We start from the raw sequence: 24498 nt of genomic DNA, 5'->3' as shown, positions 1-24498 counted from the left end.
GCCCAATTGCTGGCGGAAAGTTTGACGCGAGCCACCAGTCTTGGAATTTCATTCATAAAGAACAACGCGCTGGAAGCGGGGCGGAGGGACGGGGGCGAAATGGGCGGGGACAATCACTTCAAAACCAATGGTACTGCGAACACATTGTTTAGGAGATCTTACTTTACCATCTTCTGACAGCCCAGGAGGAAATGGTCTTGGTTTCACTGAGGTGAGGCCCTGGAGGCCGACAGACCGAACTTCTGATTCAGCTTCCATCACTTCTTAGCAGTGAGAAACCCACGCCCCTTATCCACCAGTCGGAGCCTAATTTTCTTTATTTACAAACTTGAGCTATTTACTGGCAGTGTTGTGACATTTTAATAGGAGAGAATCTTCAAACTGTCTAGCACAGCGCTTTGAAATAAATTTCACGCAGTGAATTACTATTATTAGTTATAAGAACTCTGACGCCTCCCCCCCCCCCCCCCTTTGCTCATCTCAGTAAACGCACCACCTGGTTCACGACAGAACTCTTGTGTTCCTTAATTGCTGTGTTGCATCCCCTATTCAAATATTTACCTTTAAACTATAATCGAATCTCTCCACTACTTTCCACTACTTCTCTGGGCTAAGTCACATCATCCCTCACCTGGCCAGGGCTTCCTAACTAGTCTTCCTGCCTCCACTCTTAATACCTCGTTCCCTCCTGGCCGCCCACCGCCATGATTTTTTACAAACATACCAGATGGTATCATTCCCTTCCTTAGAGGCCTCAAATGGCTTTTCATTGCACTTAGAATAAAACTCCAACTCTTTGTGGTAGATTATAAAACCTTATATGTCTCAATAATGCTGGAAAAAAATTTTTTCCAAAGAAAACCTTATACGATCTGTGTACCCTCACCCAGTCAGTATACACCTTAACATGTTCCAGCAAAACTGGTTTCCTTTCTCTTTTTTGAACACCAAGCTCATTCCTGTCTAGGGCCTTTGTTCTAACTGTTCTCTTTGCCTGAAACACTCTTCTCTCAGATCCTAACATGGATGACTCCTTTTTAAACACACATATCAACTTAAATGTCACCACCTCAAAGAAGACTTCCCTTACCAACCAATCAAAATTAGCCCCTGCTGAATTCCTTATTCTTACACCACCTTGCTTTATTTTATTGTTTCCATTCCTGCCTCCCATACTCAAGTAAACTGGAATGCCAGTTTCATGAGAGCATGAAGCTGATTGTTCTGTTTTTAGCTGTATAGAACAATACCTTAGAACTGTGAATAAAAGTTGCTTTGACTGTGATCTTTGTATGCTGGCTTCTTATTCTTCAGGCCTCAGCTCAAATTCTTCAACATTGACTCCCTCCCCCAATAATCACTATCTGATATTATCCTATATTATTTTCTTAATATGTATTATCTATTCTTCCTATTAAAATATACACTCCAAGAAAGCAAGGACCTCATCTGTTTTGTTCACTACTATAATCCTAGTGCCTAGCACTATACTCAACAAATAATTGCTGTTGCAGAAAACGAAGGCTTAGAGAGAATCTGCTCAAGGTCACTGAGCTACTTAGTGGTGCAGCCTGGATCATAACCTAGATCTGTTTGAATAGAAGGAAGGCCCCTGCTGTTTACTCCTTGACTCATGAAGAGTTAAGAGAAAGATAAGGTTATGCTTTCAGGAAGATGCCAACTAGGGGAGAGAGGCTACATAAAAGAGGAACTAAATGCATTTTATGGTCTTTTTACTTTTGTATCTCTCACACCTAGAGAGACCATAAATGAACTAAGAAAGTAGGAAATGGCTAAAAATCATGAAATGGAGGCTTAAAAGAAGGAGTGATGTCTGCCGCTGGGTGGAATCCAAAAAGCTTCATGAAGGCCTGGGTTTGTATCTTGGCTGGAGTCTTGTTGTGTGGCCTTTGGGGTGTATTACTGTCACCCCTCTACGCCCTAGCTTTTCTGTCAATAAAACAAATGTACTTAACCTAAAGGGTTCTTGGGAAGATCGAGATAATACACATAAAGCTGCTTTGCACAGTGCCCAACCCAGGGTAAGCACTCCAAAATGTAAACTGTCATCATTTTTACTGATAACAGCGTGCTGACCTTTCCAACAGCTATTGCCTTGCCCGCAGTTCTGTGGAGCAACAGAAAACTTCCTAGTCCCTCAGTTGAAAGGCTAGATACCAGAAAGCGGCCAGCTACGGCTCCAGCCAAGAGCATCCCGGGAGCTCATTAGCCTCTGCCAAATTTTTCTCTGACCTCTGGAGAAGTGGTCGGCCGCTCTAGCAATATGGTCCTCCGGTCCTCGGTGGTGCGAGGCCTCGCGCATGCGCGCTGCGTGCGGCGGCAAGCGAGGGGCGGGCCTGGTGAGTAGGGCGCCGAGGTGCGCGGGGAGGTGCGCGGGGAGGTGCGACGGGCGGCGCCAGCCTCCGCAGGTAACGGCGCACGGGTCGGTGCTGGGGAGGGGAGGGTGGTCCTTTACGCTTCGGGCCCCAATTGAGGAGGCTGCTTTCGCTCGCGCCTTGTCTCTGTCGGCTACGGACCCTGTCGGCTGGGTGTTCTCTGTCCCCAAGTCCAGTCGGAGCGCTCGGGCGGCCCACGCAGTGTCCTACCCCGGACAGCGGCCGAGTTGCGGCGAAGCCTCAGAAGGACCGCCATGGGCCTCCCTCTGACCTCCCCACCCGAAAAACCCTAATCCCAGCGCACTCGCGAGTAGTTTTTGAAGAGGGAAACAGCCCCAGTTTACGTTTGTCCGAGGCAAATGAGCGCCCTGGATGCTGCGCCCTGGAGCCATACCCGGCCTTCTGGTATCGAGCCTTTCAGCGCAGGGGAGTAGGAAGTTTTCTGTTGCTCCACGGAACTGTGGGAGGCAGTAGCTGCTGGAAAGGTCAGCACGCTTTGATCAGTAATAATGGTAATGAAAGTTTATGTTTACGAATTTAGCCGTCTCCAGTCCCGGACTTAATATAGAGGGTTCGTGTCAGGATCTGGCTTTTGATTGCACACTTTAGGCACAGGAGCTCGGGACCGCACAGGGCAGCCTGTCTCTATTCTGGGGGGAACGATCTTCCTCACGTAACTTTCATCGTCTGCTTTTATTCAGAACGATGCGAAACCATTCCCATATTCGAAAACAGCAGTCATTTACCCCCTCACACCCTTCCTTCTGGTTCCTGCCCCCATATTCCTTCACTTGGAGCATAGCCTTATATGGCCTCATGTCTAAAGCCATTCATCCTGTTAATTCTCCTCTGGATCTACTCCCATTTACCAGAGATTTCCCCAAAACTGGTTCTTACAGTACATTTGTAAGCAACAGAGTTCCCAAGTCACAGACTTGAATCATAATCCAGGGCTGTACCAATTTAAGTATGTGATTTTGGGTAAGTCTCTTAACTTCTCTAAGCCTCCATTTTTTCATCTGAAAATGGGATAATCATACGAATCTCCAAGAGGATGAAAAGAGTCCAAGTAGAAAAAAAATATTTAGCATGCTACCTACCTGGCACATAGTAAGCAATTAGTTGATGTCACTTATTTTTTGAACAAGTAATTCCCCAAAACACACTATTTTAGAATCAAATGCAAAATGTAATAATAGCAAAACATTTTTCATCAGTCATAGAAGGAAGGTTTTTTTAAGTGTTGTTACTTAGTTGAGGAGTACCCAGTGAAGAGAGTACATTGGGTCAAATGAGGGTACGATTTGATACAATCATTTTGGAAAGCATTGGAACTGTATGTCAGGAGCTTCAGAAATGTCAGTTACTTCATTTCACAAATGCACATCTGAAACTTTTCTCTGGGAAATAATCCTAATGCAGAAAATAATGCAGAAAGGTGGTATTATATAGCATTATTTGTGATAGCGAAAACATTTAAACTTTTCATAATGGAAATTTTTAACATACACAAAGGTAGAAATAGATAAATGACCCATCTTTAACAGTGGTCAGTATTTTCCCTATCTTGTTTTTGCGAAAAATTTTAAACCCACTAAATGTCTAAAACCAGGAGAAGAGTTGAATAAATTGTGGTACATTTATTTAGAGTGCTACGATGAAGCTTTCCAAATCATACATGGTGTAATTGTATATGTGGTGTAATCACCACTATGAAAATTCAAAAACTAACATCCGGTCTGTGTGTAGAAAAAGACAGAAAAGTGAGTACAATAAAATACTAACTAGTTTCTGTTTGGTGGTGGAACTGTGGATGATTTTCTCCTTTTCTATTTTTAGATATTTTATAAATATTCCATAAAAATCATGTATTGTTATAACAAAGAAACAAATAAAATCTAAAAATATTGCACCTGAACATAATAAATTATACCTGTACCGAGAATAGCTTTAACTCTCCTTGGTCTATTTTTGCAGACAAGTATTCTTGTCTGCCATCTTGTGTTAGTGCTTTATATTTAACCAACCATTCTTATGTGTAAGTGATTTGACTCTGTGAAGTTTTATTCCCTTAATTTTGACTAGCATTCCCTTTCAGGGTAGAGCAAGATGTCTTGCCATAGTATGACTCTTTTTCCTGTTTCTTCTTTTTTCTAACTCATACCTTATGCATTTATATACTTCTTCCTAAAACAACCACTTTGAACAATTCAAATAAGATAATTTTGTTTTGTCATAAAATTTTTCTTGTTCAAAAGATTGTTATGAGAACTGACAAAAAAATAAATTCTACTCTTGATTGATGAACTAGATCTGCTTTTTAAAATGATATAAAACATTTTAAAACAGTTAAGGGAAGGGTCACCTTACAAAAAATGCATAAATGAGTTTTGTTTCAAATCAATTTGTGTACAAACTTTGTTTCCTAGGTATGCAAAGAAGCTTTTTTACACAGATGTCCTTAAAGATAATATGGATCAGTCTGGAGTTCTCCTCTGGGTGAAAGCAGAACCCTTTATAGTGGGTGCCTTACAGATCCCCCCTCCATCCAAGTTCAGTCTTCACTATCTCAGGAAGATATCCACCTATGTGCGAACCCGGGCCACAGAGGGAGCTTACCCACGCCTGTACTGGTCTACCTGGAGGCACATTGCATGTGGGAAGCTGCAGTTGGCTAAGGATCTGGCGTGGCTTTACTTTGAAATATTTGATAGTCTTGCAGTAAAGACACCAGAGGAGCGCCTGGAATGGTCTGAGATTCTGTCCAACTGCACATCTGAGGATGAAGTCGAAAAGCAGAGAAATCAGGTATGGCTTTATATGTATATATATGTGTTTTTAATTACTTTGGGAAATAAACATTTTAACTTTTAATTTTTGAATTAAAATTTTTTATTTTTAAATGTTTAATGTGCACACCAGCTGTACAGTGTGTGGTTTTAGGTTAATGACCATTGCAATCCAAAGCATTTGGGTTTGAGCAGTTCTGTTTGGCAGTATTTAATGTATTAGTCCTTACTTAGCAATCTTTATTCACCTGCTTCCAAACAATAAAGTTATAGGAACTCTGTAATTGAAAGAGGGAAATATTTTCACTGATTTTAAAAGTATTTTGAGATAATGAATGCTTATGAACCGTTGGTAATGAACCACTTGACTATTTTTAAGTGAGCATCTGCTATGTGCTGAAATTCAAAGATTAGAACAGCATGTCAGCTATCATGGCTTCATGGAGCTCAGACTAGTAGGGGAAGCTGGTACGTAAAAAAGCGCTATTTAGTAGTGTGAAATAGAAAATAATCAAAGTATGCATAACATACAGAAATAGAATAGAGAAGAGAATGATTGATTCTGATGATCAGGAAGGGCTTCACAGAGAAAGTATATTAATCAGAATAGGCTACAGTAACAAGCAATCCAGCATTTCAGTGGCTTGCACAATAACAGATTATCTCATTTATGCATAGTGCAACACAGGGGATCTCTAGGCTGCTGTTTTCCAATCAGTGACTCAGGAATCCAGGCTTCTTCTGTCTTTTGGCGCCACTGTTACATTAGTCAGCTTTGCTGCAGTTAAAAACTAAAACAAGAATGACATTGCAGTGGCTTACAGTAACAAATTTTTTTTTTCTTGCATATTTTACATGTAGGCTGCATCTTAGCTATGGCTCTCTTCCAGGCTGTGGCTTGGCTCTATGTTCTTATTTGAGGATCCACGCTGAAGAAACAGCTTCTGTGTAGCTCATCTATTCTTGTGATAGGGAAGAGCAACAGAGCAAGAGGAAACTCATGATGCCTCTTAAAACTTTTGCTCAGATGTGTAACATAAACTATGACTACTTTCATTCCATTTGCAATGTTTTGTCATATGTCCATGCCTAAAATCAATGAAGGGGGAACGTAAACTACCTCACAGGAATTAAGGAAAATCCCATTGGTTCGTATAAACCTCTTGAAGGATAGGGAAGTGAACAGTTGCAAATACAGAGTATCCTCAAAAAATGAAAAGATTAACACATTGGAAGGAGTAATTATTCAGAATGTATATACATGTTTTTGGGACACCCTGTGTAGTACAGTTTGCCACAGCCTTGCCCACTACATCCTCACAGCCTTTCTCTTCTATTTTATTTTGGGAGGGGGGGCATTGGGAGGCTTGAAAATGGTATGCGAAGATCCACCCACATCTCATTGACTATAACATAGTTATACTATATCTAACTTGAAGGGAGGCTGGGAAATGCCATCTAATTGTATGCCCAGGAAGAAAAGAAAAGGTATTTAGTTAGCATCTAGACAGTCTCTGCCACATGGGGTAATATCTAAACATGGTTTTTGGGGATTGAAAAAAGTTTGGAAAGCAATCAAGAGGGGAAGGGCATTACGGTTAATTATTAATCAAACATTTATTGAATGCCTACTGTGTGCTAGCCGCAGTAGAGGATACTATGGATACAGAGATGAATAAAAACTCCAAATGTTTTGAGTGCTTAGTATGTACCAGATTCTATTCTTATTAGGAATATAAAAATGAAAAAGGGAAGGATCTTGTAGTGTCATGGGGAGGCAGGCGCATAATGGAATAATAACAATGTAATAATGGAAATATGTATAAAATTAGGAAATTACGCTGAATTTAAAAAGCCAGTCCCAAAAGTTTATATACTATATGATTCTGTTTATAGAATATTCTTGAAATGAGAAAATTATAGAGATAGAGAATGAATAAGTGGTTGTTAGGGGTTAAGGAAGTAGGGGTGAGAGTGGGAGAGAAGTGGGTATGGCCATAAAAGGGCAACATAAGGGATTCTGGTTGATGGAAATGTTCTGTATCTTGACTATCAATGTTAATATCCTGGTTGTAATATTTTATTATAGTTTTACAAGATGGGAAACTGGGTAAAATGTACATAGGATTTCTCTTTTAGTTTTTATAACTGCATGGGAATCTACAGTTATCCCAAAGAATTTAATTAACAAAGTAAAAATTTTTGAAAACATGTAGGTTCGTGGAGTTCCACATTGACAGTTGATCGAATAGATCTAGGAGATCCTGTGAATCTGTTATTTTTAAGTTCCTTAGCAGTAGCAATTTTTAGCCAGGTTGGGAATCAGGGTGAACATAAATACAGTCCCAGGTGTATTACTTTACTTTTTGCCTTTCCTGTATGGGTGTGGGAATGCATATATGAAAATAATCATGAGCTTCAAAACCTGAGTTTCAAACCACACCCTTCTTATAAACATCTGTCAGACCAGTCTTTTTTTTAAAAAGTCAAGCAAACGTTCCTTTAAGAATTTGATGGAAACCCTGAGGCCTGCTCCCTACAAAATGCACATACACCAAAAAATTACATACAATTTTAGGTGTTGCACTGATATCCTAAACTTTCTCAATAAGACTGTGTGTGAGTCTTAGATTAACTGACCTCTGTGTCTTGACTAAATTCCCTTCTTCCTTTCTTTCATCTATTTATTTATCCATATTGCTAAGGTATTTTTTTTAACTGCAGTTTTAAACTTCTGAAATAATATAAATACTTTTTTACAAATATGTACTTCATTCTTTCTTCTTCATCAATTTTGAAAGAGAATGTCTGTGGCCATAGATGCTACACAGCTTTCCAAGAAAGTGACTCCAGTTTAATTAGTTTTAGAAACTGCTACATCTGGGTATCAGAGACATACAATGCTAGCAATGTTTCTACATTTGTCTTCCTAGGATCATCAAACTGTTGTGAATTTTTTTTACTATATCTATTTAGTTGTAGACTAGTGATTGGTGTGGTTTTAGAACCTGTGTTCATCATTTATTTTCCTCTTGAACAGCTTTCAGTGGATACCCTACAGTTTCTGCTCTTCTTGTACATACAACAGTTAAATAAGGTCTCCCTGAGGACATCTTTGATTGGAGAAGAGTGGCCTAGTCCCAGAAACAGATCTCAGTCTCCTGACCTGAATGAAAAATCCAGTTGTCATAGTAAGGTACTGTTTAATTTTGGCGTCTTTCTCTGAAAGAGACAATTTGTAAGGGAGATGATTTGTCCTCATTAAATATTATGTTGGGCCCTGGCCAGTGTCGCTCAGTTGGTTGAGTGTCTCATGCACCAAGAGGTTGCCGGTTTGATTCCCAGTCAGAGCACATGCCTGGGTTGGAGGCTCCATCCTGGTGGGGGTGTGCAGGACACAGCTGATTTATGTTTCTCTCTCACACAACGATGTTTCTCTCTCTCCCTTCCTCTCTCCCTAAAATCAATTTTAAAATATTTTTAAAAATTATATTGGGATTATTTATATAAACCATTGATTTGATGGCTTGTTTACTTTTTCCCCCCTCAAATTATAAAACAAAATCAATGTGTGCAATCTTAAAATATAGAAGTGATTTCAGTTCCTTCACTGACACAAAAATCACATGATTTTCAGATATATCATTAACCAGACTCTTATTAGCATTCCCATTTTTGCAAATGTTAGTGAATTTGGATCTACTTATTTGTCTAAGGATAAATAAGAAACTGCAGTGTTTGCAAAGCCTATTGAAATATACTGAAAAAAATTCTTTAAAAATATCTTCTCCTCATGTTTAGGTAATATGCTTAAGTATACTTAATTAAGCTTAGCATGCTTAAGTAATTATTTATGATGTGATATCCTAGAAGTTAAATTTAATTGCCTCACATTGTGAGTTTTAGAAAATCTCATTTCTTTCTGTTTTTATAAAGAAACCCAAAATGTTTTTATCTGTTTATGTAAAAGTATTTTTTTAAAACTTAAAGTAAAATGTAGATCTCAGTATTTTTGTCATGTGTAGGCTCTTTGATCTTCTTTTTCAAAGGAATCTGTTTACCCTTATATTCTGTAATGATCTTCCCTCCTGGTTCTGCTTCTGATTCTTGTCACTCTTCATGAGCCTTTTTCTGCCTGGTCCTTACAAGCCGCTCTTCCCTTAGAATTCTTCCTGTAGCAATTTTGTCTTATTCGACTTATTTATTCAGCATAATTCTTTCTCTTCCCATGACTTCATATATCTCAATGACTCCTAAGTTTTTCTCCATTCTAGACTTCCCTCTTGACATAGATGCCCTGTCTGTACCTTAAATTCTGAATGTGCAAGTTCAGATGCCAACCATTATCTTCTGTTTCCACACATAGTTCCTGCTGAATGAGCACCATTTAGAGATGGTGTTTTGAACTAAGGTAGCCTGCATTCAAATCTGGCTCTGCCACTTAGTATCACATGATTTTAGGCAAGTCAGTTAACTTTTCTAGGCTTCTCTTCTCCAAATGGGGATGATAATGTCTATTTCTGAATGGCTGTGAGAATTCAGTAATATATTAGCATGAGACTTATTACATAGTAAGCACCAATAAATGGTGACTCTAGTTTGTGCTATAGCATGACCTCTCCCAACAACTGATTAGACCAGGGATGGACACTTGACTGGAGTAGCCAATTCATTGGTATATATTTTAAATTGGCCTGATTTGAAATGATGACCTGACCCAATAAGTATTCCCAGGGACTGAAGAAAAACAGTTGGTGATGGGTGCTTGAGTTGACAGCTCATGTGGCCTTGGGACCAGAATAGCCACCAAGTTCATGAGTGACCTGGAGTTATGAGGGATTAGGAACTCTGAGGTAAATCAGAGAAAAAGAAGAGACTGGAACAGAAATACAGAGAGACACTGGCCCCGAGAGAGAACCAGATTCAAGATGGCTTTCCAGTTACAGTTCTGATGAGACCTACCTGTACTGCAGTTTAGGAGATGATTGTGTGTCCCTACAGTATAATCACCCTTTACTTGAATTAACTTGTATTCCCTATGCCAGTGAAAGTCCACCAGCCACCCATGTTCTCTCATCACCCATACCTAGTTAGTTATCTTCCTACTGATTCTGTCTCCAAGTAACTCTAAAAATGTGACCCTTTTCTTCCTCTTATATAGGCCCTAATGCTATTTTTTATTTTGGCCTCGATTTCTGTAATCAGGTCCTATCTTGTCACCCTGCTGTTAGTCTACAGTCCACCCACTACACTGGACTTTCTGAAATGTAGATGGTTTATATCCCACTTCTACACAAACTCCATCAGTGAATTCTCATAATTTTCATTTTCATATTGTACTCTATGGAACCACCGAGGGGCCTACTATGGGGGAGAGATGCAGCAAGAGGGAGGAAGAACAGGTGAGGCTGTGGAAAACTCTGCTTTGATATGTTCTTTGGCATCCAAATGAGAGTTTATGAAAAAGAAAAAAAGGTATAGCGATTGAGAAAATAGGTTTAAGTTTCTGGCACAAAAATAAAGTCCAGATGTCTTAGTGTTTCATACAAGGCCTTTCATGATTGGTCCCTGGCTACTATTTTAACTTTGTTTTTTTTTAAACCTTTCACTTCCCAGAATGCTTTCTTCACCTCACCCAGAACTTTCAGCTCTCTGAAAATAGCGGATGAAAATAGCAGATAATTTTACTTCTGTGGGTCTTGGCATATGCTGTTTTCCTATGCTCAAATGCCTTTTTTCCTTGTCTGTTGCCTAACAACATCAAACAAGAATCTATTCACACAACACCCACTACAATTTTCCCCCCCAAGTGGAGTTCATTGTTTCCCTCGTGCTCATAGAACATCTTTATAGATCTTTAGTATAGGTTTTAGCTCATTGTGTTATAGTTATTTATTTATATTGTCTTTTCACTACATAGATTTTGAGTTCCTTGAGAGCAGTAACTATGTATTGCTCAGTTTTCATAATTCATCACTTAACACTACTCATATCACACACAAAAAAATCTGTCAAATGAATAAGCCAAGTCATTGGGACATCTGCTAACTCAAAGCTTATTCCCAAAGTTATAACCTCTCTTAAATTTAGTTGCTGTAAGATTAGTTTCCTTGTTTCATCCAGTGGAATTTGAAATTTTTTCTGTAATTTGAGCAAGTAAATAAACCGAAAATTTCAATTAATAAATGTTCAAGATGATATTTTTATGTTTGATCTGAAACTTTTAAAGTATTTACTAGCTGTGTGACCTTGGGTGAGTTTTTTAACCTTTTTTTAATTTTTTTTGTTGTTGATCTTACAGAGAGAGGGGGAGAAAACATTGATGTGAAAGAGAAACATGGATTGGTTGCCTCCCACACATGCCTAGACCTGGGATTGAACCCGCCAACTTTTGGTACATGGGTCAACACTCCAGCCAACCAAGCCACACCAGCCAGGGTTTTTTAACCTTTCTATATATCTGTTTCCTCATCTATAAAATGGACTATCTTAAAGTTGTTAAGATTAAATATGTTAAACTTTGTGTAGCACTTATTGCTTGCCACACACTAAGGGTTAGCTTTTAGTATTTTGAATTGGCTAAGGTGGAGAGAGAATCTGTTTATACTGATCATATACACATGCAAAATCTTATAAGATTTATTTGGCACCTTAAATTCTTTGTTGGGGATGAGGCAAAGTATAAATACAAAATAATTAAAATATAAGAGTTTCAGGTCTTATAGAATCTCTAATGTTAAGAGTGCTTTCTTTTGATATTTTTTAGAACTGGAATGATTACAGTCACCAAATGTTTGTCTATGATCATCTGTCAGATTTCCTTGAGCTGCTTTTAGATCCAGAACAACTCACTGCATCGTCTCATTCGACCAATAGTAGTCTAGTCTCTAGAGAAGCTGTTGTTGCTCTCAGCTTTCTTATTGAAGGTACATTGAGGAGAGCCAGGAAGATATATCCACTTCATGAACTTGCATTGTGGCAGCCACTACATGCAGAAAGTGGCTTCTCAAAGATCTCTAAGACCTTTTCTTTCTACAAGCTGGAAGCCTGGTTGAGAGCCTGTTTGACTGGGAATCCATTTGGTACTTCTGCTTGCCTCAAGTCTGGAAAGAAATTGGCTTGGGCTCATCAAGGTATTTAATATTTTAATCTATATTAAATTGAATGACAAGTTAGAGAACCTATTGTTTTCTTGTGTATTAATGACCATACATCTGTAGAAGACCTAAAACATACTGCTCCTATAAAAGAGAAAAAGGGAACATTTCTCTAGTGTATATGCCCTTTTCTCTCAAGGCAGCAGCAGTCTCAGAGAATTGATTTATTAGTCCAGGTCATTTTGACTTCAGTTAACAGAAACTCCAACTTAAGTTACTCCTCTTTTTGCTCTGCTTTTCTCTTTTTGACTCTTTCTTCCTCTCATTCTCAGAGGCTCATTTGCTTGAGGCTTTCCTATTTCTTATGCACCACAGCAGAATTTGGCCATTCTCCAGTTACCTCAACATAGTGTAGAGATGAGGTCCTTTTTTGCTCCACAGACACAAGCAGACTAGATATTTCTAAGTAGGAAATTTAAATTTATCATAGAGAGCATCTGACTTTGGTTTCATCAGTTACTTATTCCCGATGGTCCAGTGATGGCTAAAGGGATAGGTTCAGGTGCTATATGACTTCTTGGGGCCTAGGTATAAGTTTTAAGAGAAGAGGGACCCAGGTGTAAGTTTAAAGAGAAGTAGGTGCCTATACTGAGGCAAATGTCAGACAAAATTAATGACAAACCCCTAGAATATACTTTAATAATCTCTGAATTTTAAAGATAAAGAAAAATAGGTTCTGTGCAAATACAAGAAAAAAATCATTTTTGTATCAAATTTTTATAATGCCAAACAGAAAATGGTTGATCAACATCTACAGAACCTTGAGCAAAAACAGTGATCTAAGAATTCTATTTTCAACCAAGTTATTGCTCTAGTATGAGATTTAAAACTCAGATATGTGAGACTCCCATAAATACATGGGAGGTACTACATAATTCTTGATAAAAGAATATAGGTGCAAGTAAATTTTTAAATGTTAGAGTAGGCACTAGTAGGGGGTGAAAAAAGGATATCTATCCTCTTAGGATTATACTAAAATGTTAACAGAGGTAGTCTCTCTCTCTCTCTCTCCCCTCCCCCCCTTCCTCCGTCCCCTCCAGTCTCTCAAATCAGTGGAAAAATATCTTAGGTGAGGAGTAACAACAACAATAAAAATGTTAATAGTGGTAGATAGTAGGATAACAAGTATTTAAAATTTTTCTACAATCATGTATTATTTAATATAAGGTAATAATATGAATTACTTTAAAAGAAGAATAATAGCATACTTAAGTGATGTCTTCACATTTGGCCAGTTTTCTTTACAAGGGTGTCCTGGTGGCTTGCAGGGAAGTACAGTCTGAAAAGCCAATCCCATAATGGCAGGACTGTGTTAGGAGGGCAATGGGCGCAAATTTTTTTGAGTATCAGTTTGTGCAAGGAACTGTGTTTGAGAGGAAGATGTGCTTTCAGTAATGATCTTGGCAGTAAAGATATAAACCAGAAAGGAATTCATGGAATGATGTGGTAAGTAGCTTAGGAGGGGTTCAGAATTAGTATTATGGCAATTTGAAGAGATTATTTAAGGGTAGGGATGATAAATTAAGGTGTCCAACTTACGAGCAATTTCGCCCTAGGCACATTACTTAATTTGAAGGGTAGTCTTGAAAAATATCTTAGCTTTATCTAGGCAATCTTGAATGGATTATAGGTTTAAACTTTTTTTGTAACAAAAAATGACAAAATATTGCAAACATACAGTAAAGTATAGAGAATAGTATAGCAAAAGCCTCTTTACCCAGTACCCAGATCTAACATTTTTTAAACCTTACTGGTATCTAACTTTAGACTGTATACATGTAGATATGTATAACATCATATGGTTGATGTTTTCCTTTCATTTGAAACTATCTCATTTATTTATATTTTTCTTAAATAGTTGAAGGGACGACCAAAAGAGCTAAGATTGCTTGTAATACTCATGTGGCCCCTAGGATGCACCGCATGGTGGTGATGAGCCAGGTTTACAAGCAGACATTGGCCAAGAGCTCAGATACTCTGGTGGGGTCACATGTAAAGATTCATCGTTGCAACGAATCTTTTATTTATCTGCTCTCTCCCTTACGGTAAGCACAGTCTTCATAGTGTTCTGATATTTTTATATTTTCTTTGGACTAGGATTGATCTTTTTATCATCAGAATAATTTTGTAGTCAAATACTTTTTTATCTTATTCTCATTCATAGAGATTTACCTCAGTTCTTCATTTTTCAGATCTGTGACAATTGAGAAGTGCAGAAATAGCACCTTCGTCCTTGGCCCCGTAGAGACTGCTCTTCACCTCCACAGCTGTGACAACATTAAAGTCATTGCCGTTTGTCATCGTTTGTCCATCTCTTCCACGACAGGCTGCATCTTTCACATTCTGACGCCTACACGCCCACTTATTCTCTCTGGGAACCACACAGTAACTTTTGCCCCTTTCCATACCCATTACCCAATGCTGGAGGACCATATGGCCAGAACTGGCCTTGCTACAGTGCCTAACTATTGGGATAATCCAATGATTGTGTGCAGAGAAAACAGAGACACAAATGTCTTCCGACTCTTACCACCTTGTGAATTCTATGTATTTATTATTCCCTTTGAAATGGAAGGGGACACAACAGAGATACCTGGGGGTCTTCCATCTTCTTATCAGAAAGCACTGGGTCAAAGAGAACAGAAGATACAGATCTGGCAGAAAACTGTGAAGGAGGCTCGTTTGACAAAGTAAGTATTTTCTAGAAGTAATAATTTGTCTTTTATGTAAAACTCCATGGAAAGCAAATTAACCTGCACATATTTATAGCTGTGCTAAAGTAATAAAAAGACAAAGTATGTCTTTGGTTAAGGCTTGTGTTTCAGGTCAGTATTTAAGGCACAGTTTGGTTGGGGAGATGAGAGTGAATGAATACTTAAGTATTAGACTCCCTTTTTCAATGAAGCTTAAGTTTAGTTGGCAGATATAAAGCTTATATGAATAAAAGATCATATATAGAATGTGCCACATAATCTTATGCCTTAAATGGATTGGTTTTAGTTTTTAATTTACTCTTCTACACTATCATGGTGGTTCTCAAACTTGGTCATGTACCAGAATCATCCAAGGGGCTTGTTAAAAATACAGATTTCCTAGCTCCACCACACCGCAGATAGATTCTTCATGCTAGTCCATGGACTAATGCCAGTTTTTTGTCAAAATTTTCCCTAATATATGTTTCCCTAATCCATACAGTGTTTTCAAATAAATCTAAATTTAGTCAATTTAAAGTACTGGTTTTCATTCTGAGATGATTTTCTTCCTACTTTTGAGTACTAACCTGTGTTATTTTTCATAACATGCTGTGGTAGTAGATAGTTATGGTTATTATGTCTACCACAGAGTTTTATTTTAAGAACATTGGTCTTTGACTTCTAGGAGCCAGGGACACACTACCTCGTTTTAGCAATTCAGAAAACATCCATGTGGTAGTTAGGGAAGATTAATGGAAGAAGTAGAATTTGTGTTGCGCCTTGAAGAATGAGTCAAGTTTGGATAGGAAGTGAGGACTGAGCAAAATACTTTTCATAGCACTAGAGGAGCAGATGTGGAAGCAAAAGCAGACCTTAGGTATCCTGGAAATCAATTGCTGAACTAGGATTCTGGGTATGGAATAGTGGTATTTAAGCTTCGATGGTAGATTGAGCCAAGTTATTATAGAATCTTGAATGCCAGGCAGTGAAAGTTAGACTTAAGTGGAATTAAGCCGTATGAGCCATTAAAGGGTTTTGAACAATGGACTGAAGTACAGAAAGCTGTTCATTTATTTGGGAACATTTATGGAATGCCTACAGTATGCAAACTACTTTATTAGATGCCATGGCAGATTTTAAAATGTGTAGGGAAATGTGGTTGCATATGTGAAGATCCGCTGGTTAGATTTGAAAGAGGGAAGTCAGGGTGATATTCCAATGGCCTGGACTAAGAAACTGGACTAGAATGGAGAGAAAGGGGTTGGAGACCAGAAATAGTTTGACAGGAGGCAGGATTCAATGTAAGATTTTGTGAAGAACACAAGAAAATCAAAGATCACTCCAAAAATTGGAGCCCAGTTTAGAAACTTTTGATTAATAAGTTTTCTTCTGGAAAAAATAGCATATGCATCTTGAAATAGTTGGTACACAGAATATAAATAGTTATTGTTTATACAAGTATTTGATATTTAGTCAATGTATTTGTTAGGGATATTAGGAAAAGGGCATTGGGAACACAGTTAGCTCCAAAAGATGAAGGGTTGCTTCTGTAACACTGTCCACTTGAGAGCTGTAGCTAGTTTGAGAAAAGAGTATCAAGTTCTTTCGGGGGATCTTTACAATAAATGCCATATGTCCTGAAGATATCTTGATCATTATGGCCCTTTTCCTTAAGACAGAAAAAGTCTTTAGTAATTGGATTTCATTTTCCTAGCAATTTTTTTTCTGGTTGTCATTATTTTTAGAAAGTGTCAGCCATTCTAAAATGTTTCTGTTTCTGATGATCCAGACTGCTGTTTGATATATAAATAAAAATGATTCTTTTAATTAGACCTTAGTTTTATTAGATTTTAAGGTTAGCGTTCTTTGGATAGCTGTGTCTCTATTGTACTGGAAAATACTCAGACTGAGGAATTAGTACTGACCATGCCCCTTGACTATGTGATATGAGTCTGTCATTTAACTTTTCTGGCTTTTAATTGTATCATATATAAAGTATAAGCATATTTTCCACCTTGTGTGATTGATATGAAGATTTAGTAGGTAATGTGTGTGTGTGTGTGTGTGTGTGTGTGTGTGTGTGTGTGCGCGCGCGCGCCACTGTGTGTAGTGATATGTACTGTACTGTGTTTAGTAGTTATGCATGGGAGACACTCTGTTTAGTGTTTGTGGGACACATCTGGGTAAGATTGTTTACCCAGAATATCTGAGACCTAACCTGTTAGAATGAAGTTTATTCTAAGAGAAGTAGTAATTGAAAAAAAACTTGATCCAGCCCTGGCCAGGTGGCTCAGTCAGTTGGAGTGTCATCCCATGTACCAAAAGGTTGCAAGTTTGATTCCCAGTCAGGGCACATACCTACGTTTTGGGTTCAATCCCCAATTGAAATGTGTGGGAGAGGCAACCAATAGATATTTCTTTCTCACATCGATGTTTCTTTCTCTCTTCCCCCATTCCTCTTTCTTTAGAATCAATAAAAAACAAACAAACATCCTCGGGTGAAGATTTAAAAGAAAAAAAAGACTTGATCCAGCCACAGTAATTTTCTGGATGCATTCTTGTGGCTTTGTTCTCATCATATGGATTAAGGAATGAAATACAGTGTGGGGCAAAAGTAGGTTTACAGTTGTTTTTATAGAAAATAATACAATAAATAATAATATAAGAATAAATTGTGTTTCGAGTACTCACAACTGTAAACCTACTTTTGCCTCACCCTGTATATATACATAGTTACACAGTTGCTACCTATAAAAAAATATAAAGATCATTAACAGTTACAGCTCAAGCTTTATCTGGGAATTCATTGTGATAATGCTGCTATCTTTTGCAAACATTCCACCTGGTTTGTATCTCATGAATTGAGCCACCAAGACATTAATACTACAGACAAGTCATTCTCAGTTTAGCATATCATAGAATAATGATTACCATAATAACAAGTAATATGTATTGAGCACTGACTATGTAGCAAGCACTTTTTTAAGCACCTTCTATGTATTAACTCATTTATTCTTTATAACAGTACCCTATTACAGAAAAGGAAACTGAGAAACAGAGAGATTAAGTAATTTAGCCAAAGCCACACAGGAGCTGGGATTCACAACTAGTCATCCTGGTTCCAGAACCTGGGTTCTTAGTTTCTATTATTTTTTGGGAACTATTGTTATATATATAATACAATATGATGTAATGTAATGTAACATAATACAATATGATCTATATTTATAATGATATTATATAAAAATGATCATTGGAAAAATATCCTTTTAAAGCAAGTTGTTGGAATGCTTCTAGTATTTAGATGCCTAGATTTTCCTTACACCTGTGAAAAGCTTATACACGTGCAGAGTCAGGAATGTGGTATTTAATAAATGTTGAATCTGAATCATTGTGTATTCAGGTAATAAGATCCAGGATAACACTAAAAATAGGAAAAGCACTCAATTTAATTTTGGGAATATAGGAAAACAGAAGAAGTATTGATCAATTTGAAAACAAACTTCCAACACGGTCTTTTTAAAGTGGTTAGATCATATCCTTTCTCTGCTCTGACCCCTCTATGGCTCCCCATCATACTTAGAATAAAATCTAAAATCTTTACCATACCTACCAGCCCTCCTGTCTCATCTTCTGTTATTCTTTTCCATATTTACTCCCCTTCTACCTTACTGCAGTCTTGCTATTACTTAGCCATTGCCCTTTGACCAAAGATCACCAGGAACTAATATGTAGAACAAACCTGGGTTTTATTATTCATTGCAAGTAGGAAGAGGCTTGTGTATCATCTCAGGAAAAGACTGTTAAAAAGAACTTATAATTGGGTTTTGGCTTGTGTTAGGTGGTTTGGGGGAGAGTTCTAGGAAGCGAGGCTTTGTTGTGGGTTGGATGCTATCTGGAAGCAAGAGATTCTATAATTTGGCTTAGTAATTTTTATATTAAAGGCAGGAAGAATAAAGTGGAGCTAAAACTATAATTATAAAGAAGCAGCAGTTACTCATTAGCCAGGAAAGGGTGATGTGTGGTTATTTTTGTGGTTTGGACCACAAAGTGTTTTTGTTTTTTGTCTGGGCTGAGATACGATTATGGAGTGGTCTTGTTCTTGCCTTGATCTATTATCAGCCCACAGTGGCCTTGTCTAATGTTGGTCTTTATGGAATCGTTTATGTTCAAAGCGCGAACACCACGCCAGTCTAGATCCTAGCTACATTAAGGCCTAACTGATAGTAAGCTAGCTCTTGGTTTTCAGGAGTTACTCTTCTCTTATCTTGAATTTGTTAAATATGCTCTCACTTTAGAGCCTATGCACTTTTTGTTTCCTCTGCCTGGAATGTACTTCTCCAGATAATTATTTGCTTAACTCATCATTTCATTCAGACCTCTGTTTAATTGTTATCTTAGAGAGGCTTTCTTTGTTCATTCTTTTTCTAAAATAGCATTTCCAGTACTCTCCATTCCCTTACTCTGCTGCATTTTTCTCAGAGGCACTTACAACTACTTAAGTTCATATCATATATTTATTTTATTTATTACCTGTCTTCTCTACTAGAATATACAGTCGAGCAGGCACATAGACTACCCAGATCACAGTGTGAATGACGCCCTCTCGAGTTATACAGTGCAGACCTGCCTGGACAGCAGCCTTCTCTTCTTTCTTTGCACATTTATCCCCATAACTCAGAACACTACCCAGCATCACGTGGTCCTCAGTAAATATCTGTTTTTGAGTAAATAACCACAAAAAAATATGTAATCATTGATAAGTCTTTACAAAGAGGACATTGTATCTGACCAAATTAATTTTTTTGGGTGGTGGTCCAAAGTACAGAACTGAACAGAACAGTTATTTGCAGAGAACAAATGGGTAGCTAGAAATAATTTAACATTTATTCCATTAACGTGTTTTATAGTCACTTAGAGTAAAATTAATATGAATTAGTGTTTTTACATTCTTTTTGCTCTCAACTGCAATTTTAGGGATCAAAGGAAGCAGTTCCAGGTACTTGTGGAGAACAAGTTTTATGAATGGTTGATTAATACAGGACACCTCCAACAGCTGGACAGCCTTGTGCCCCCTGCAGCAGGTTCCAAACAAGCAGCAGGATAAGACTCCTACGTCAAAACACTGGTAGGCATTTATAATGCAGACCACTTAAAACAAATTACTTTGGGGAAATATGATAAGCATATTAAAAAAACACAGAATATTATGTTACCAACTGTTGCCAAATTTTTTCTACCACTCCCACCAGCATGTACAGACCTTTACATACCCATGTTTGCCACAGTTTATAGTGAGAAGACCAACAAAATATTTAGGTGAGCCTGTTGAGTTATGGGCAAACATAACGGCCAAGTTTTGTCGTTTTGGTCTCTTGCTTGGCAATATTTGTACTGTCCAAAGATACTACTTTCCCTTAAAAGGTCTTAGTTTTATTCCCCTTTTAGAACACATCTTTCTTCTTTCCCATCACCCACCACACCAATTAATAAATAGCTTGCCTTTGTTAATTGCACATGAACCTTAATAAGTTACCAGAATTAATCCAAACAAAGATTTGAATACTGAACTCTAGGAGATCACAGATTCAATGGAGGAGATAGAGACAAATTTAATGGAAATTATTTAACTCAAATATGTAGTAGTTTTTTATAGAAATTAGTATACTTTGCCATTTAAAATATTTTTAAAGACTGACAGAAAAACAAAGGACATAAATAGGTAGAAAAATACAAACACAAAGATGCTCACTTTCACTTAAAATTAAAGAAATATAGGATATTATTTTTCATCTGTCAGATTGGCAAGGATCAAAAACTGATGATATACAACACCGGCAAGACATTTCACGTACCACTGGGGAAAGTCTAAATTTGTGTAACTTCTTTGGAGGATAGTTTGACAAAATCAAAATTAAAAACCCACATATTCTTCGACTTGGTAATTTCACTTCTTAGATATATCTTATAGATACACTCATATATGAGAAGGTCTCTGTAAAAAAATACGATCACTGCAGCGTTGTTTGAAATAGCTGAAGACTGGAAACAACCCAAATGCTTCTCAATAGAGGGCTGGTGCCTAATGAATTGGTGCACTCATGTCATGGAATACATCTTTTAAAAGAATGAAGTATATCTGAATGTGCTGATACTGAATGATTGCTAAGCCAGGGGTGGGAGGTGTGGGGTGAATATGTATGTAAAATGTTCCTTTGTGTGTTTGAAAAAAGAGGATTATCACACATTTATATGCTAATTATATGCCTTAAAATTTCGGAAAAGATATAAAGAAATTAACAGTATTTATCTTTGAGAAGTGAGACTGTGTGTCTAGAGTGGCGAGAAACTTATTTTTAATTTTTATTGAACTATAATTCACTTACATAAAAATCACCTTTCTAAAGTGAAAAATTCAGCTTTTATTATATTCATAGGTTTGTGCAACCATCACCATTAACAAATCCAGAACATTTTCATCACCCTAAAAATAAACTCCATACACATAGACAGTCACTCCCAATTCCTCCAACTGTGGATATCTCCTCTTCCTCCAGTACCTGGCAGCCACTAATCTTTTTGCCTTTTAATTTGTCAAATTCCATTTCATATAAATGGAATTATATAACATGTGGCCTTTGTGTCTGGTTTCACTTAGCATAATGTTTTCAAAGTTCATTCAGGTAGCATGTGTTGGTATGTTATTGCTTTTTATGACTGGATGATAGTCTATTGTATGGATATACCACACTTTGTTTATCTGTTCATCAGTTGATGGACATTTGAGTTGTTTCCACTTTTTAGCTATTGTGAATAATGTTGCTGTGTACTTTTGTGTACAAGTTTTTATGTAGACATGTTTTTATTTTTGTTGGATATATACCTAGAAATAGGTCATGTGTTTCACCTTTGACTAACTGCTCAACTGTTTTCCAGAGCTGTGTACTTATTCTTTATTGTTTACTTTATATATTTTTACATTTCAAAGGTATTACTTTTTATTAAAAAGGAATTTTACAATATTTAGTAAATGCTAAGATTAAGAATCATAAATCTGATAAAGATTATAAGGAAATGGGAAATATGACGGTAAAATTTTAGATTAAACTAATCCCCATAGCCTGCCAAATTTTAAGGTTTATGTATGAATTTCTTTTCTTAAGAAAAAGGAATATAATTAACTTTAAACTTTATGTATTTTATTGCTCCTAATTATCATCTGACCTTGAAGAGTTGTGTGATTTTATAATTACAAGGCTTTTTTCTAATTATTTGCATGAAGGCAATAGAAAATGCAGTTAATTTTAATTTTTCTTTTTATCTTCAGGGCCCTGAAAACATGAGGATGAATGGAAGATGATGTACATCTTTTTTTTTTTTTTTTAATATATCTTTATTGATTTCAGAGAGAGGAAAGGAGAGGGAGAGAGAGAGATAGAAACATCAATGATGAGAGAGTCATTGACCGGCTGCCTAGCCCGCAACCCGGGCATGTGCCCTGACTGGGAATCGAACCCCAACCGCCTAGATCCTAGGTTGACGCTCAACCGCTGAGCCACGCCCGGCCAGGCAATGATGTACATCTTGAAACTAAATTTAGAAGGTGCTCTTGCTGCTTTAAAAGACTTTGGGGCTTTCTCTTCCTATTTAAGACTTTTCCTTGATTTCCATTCCATACTCATTTATTACCATTTCAGTTGAATTTTAGGTAAACTGACTATCATTAATGTACTATTTATAGAACATTAGAAGATTCATCTTTGTGATGCCAAAATGGAAAATTTGATGAAGCTAGTCCCATTGAATATATGTTAATATTAAAGGGATTGAATGTAGATTTACAAGTTAACTTCACATTTTAATTTGTATGATAAAAGGGTTTCATCCTTTCTGGAGTTAAGAGGAGTTCTATAGTTCTTTGTAACTATTTAAAAGGAAATTGCTACTTTTTTCAAAAATAATTGGAAAGAGAGTATGATTGTTGGTATATAAATATAGCAGAGATAGTTTTCTACAAAGATATTTTAGTCCTTAAAGTATGAAACTTAAAACTGTAAAACCTTTATTTTTCATTTTGCTTCAGATTTTCAATAAACAAACTCTAAAAAGTAATTTTCTCCTTTTATAAAAAGATAAAGCTTCACTTTTAACTTTTGAAAAGGTTTCGAATGTTATTCTGTGATATTATATCAAAATAAAGTTTACATTTGATTGGGAAAGCTGTGTTCTTTAAGATAACATACAACAGTAATCAAATTAGTAAAATGAATTTGATTGCTGTTAAACGTTGTTTTATATACTCACTGACCATTTACTTAGTAATTATATCAAAAAAGGGCTTGATCTTTTATTTCTAAAATGAAAATTAAACCTTGGGATGTGTTAATTCTAATTAGGGTTTTCATAGTTTTTATTTTAAGATGAAATGCAAGCGAGCAGAGCATTATCAAATAAATACTGGAGTAATAGAAGTGTGTTTTGTAAATTGCCATTGGTTAATGAAATTAATGGTATTAATTTCTTTAAAGTTGATAAAATTCAGAAAACTGCACATATAACTTAATACTTTGTTCCCTAGAAATCTTCATATCAAGGCACATTTGCCATTTTCTGAATTGACCATAATGTACCTTGGGGGCATTTCATTTATAAAAATATTTGTTGGATACTTGGTTAGTGGAAAGATAAGGAAATTGGACTTTTGAGAAAAATATACTTGACCAGGAAAAGTAAAATGGAGAACAGTTGATTTGTTGTGTTTTGTTGTTTTTTACTGTTGTTTTTTTGAGCATATCTAAGATGTAATATCATTCCTAAAGACAGAGGTATATTTAGTGCCAAATGCTCTCTAAACAGGTCACAATATGATATCATCGCAGAGAAATGCCACTTGGCTTAGCTAAACCTTTGTAAATTCAGGAGTCCTCATAGTAGCTTTCTGTCTGTCAGGCTATGTATGTAGCACCCTTTCTGTGGATTAGAAGTGTATGTGTGTTTTCTGAAAATATTTCTAATTTAAAGAACAGTTGCAAGAACCTGAATTTCTACATAGCCTTTGTCTAGATTTGCCATGTGTTAACATTTTGCACATTCACTTTACCACTCTCTATATACTATTATTACTTTATTTTTGCTCAGTGATTTGAGAGTAGGTTGCAAACATCTTGGACCTTTACTCCTAATTACATTAGCGTGTATTTAATAAAAACACAGACATTCTTTTACTTAGCTACAGTGATTAAATTAGTGAATAATACAGTGATTAAAATTAGGAAGTTTAACATTGGTACAATAGTATTGTCTAATTTACGGTTTATATTAAAATTTTTTCTAATTGTTTCAAAGATGTCCTTTGTTGTGACTTTTTATTCAAACACAAGATCATGCATTGCCTTTAGCTATGTAAGTTATGTTGCTTTGTACCATGTCAGTTCTGTTCAGAAATAGAGGATATCCTTTTGAC

The 24498-nt window shown here is 36.8% G+C and overlaps 1 protein-coding gene across 6 annotated transcripts; it reads left to right on the top strand.

The window, feature by feature from the left end:
* The first annotated feature begins 189 nt into the window (after positions 1–189).
* On the top strand, positions 190–24376 carry TBCCD1 (TBCC domain containing 1). Of its 6 annotated transcripts, none has more exons than XM_081139405.1 (8): positions 190–270; positions 4826–5204; positions 8226–8381; positions 11952–12318; positions 14201–14387; positions 14535–15032; positions 20013–20163; positions 22363–24376. In XM_081139405.1, the coding sequence occupies exons 2-7, from the start codon at positions 4869–4871 to the stop codon at positions 20140–20142; spliced, it is 1674 nt and encodes a 557-aa protein (XP_080995531.1). In that variant the 5' UTR covers positions 190–270; positions 4826–4868; the 3' UTR covers positions 20143–20163; positions 22363–24376. The 6 variants fall into 6 exon arrangements, with proteins under 6 accessions (XP_080995531.1, XP_080995528.1, XP_080995529.1 ...); XM_081139402.1 differs by lacking the exon at positions 190–270 and adding an exon at positions 2327–2360; XM_081139403.1 differs by lacking the exon at positions 190–270 and adding an exon at positions 2335–2881.
* Positions 24377–24498: the final 122 nt, after the last annotated feature.

Source organism: Miniopterus schreibersii (genome assembly GCF_964146895.1).
Source record: "Miniopterus schreibersii genome assembly, chromosome: 5".
NCBI classification, from domain to species: Eukaryota; Metazoa; Chordata; class Mammalia; order Chiroptera; family Miniopteridae; genus Miniopterus; species Miniopterus schreibersii.
This window is presented reverse-complemented; position numbering and strand designations above follow the sequence as displayed.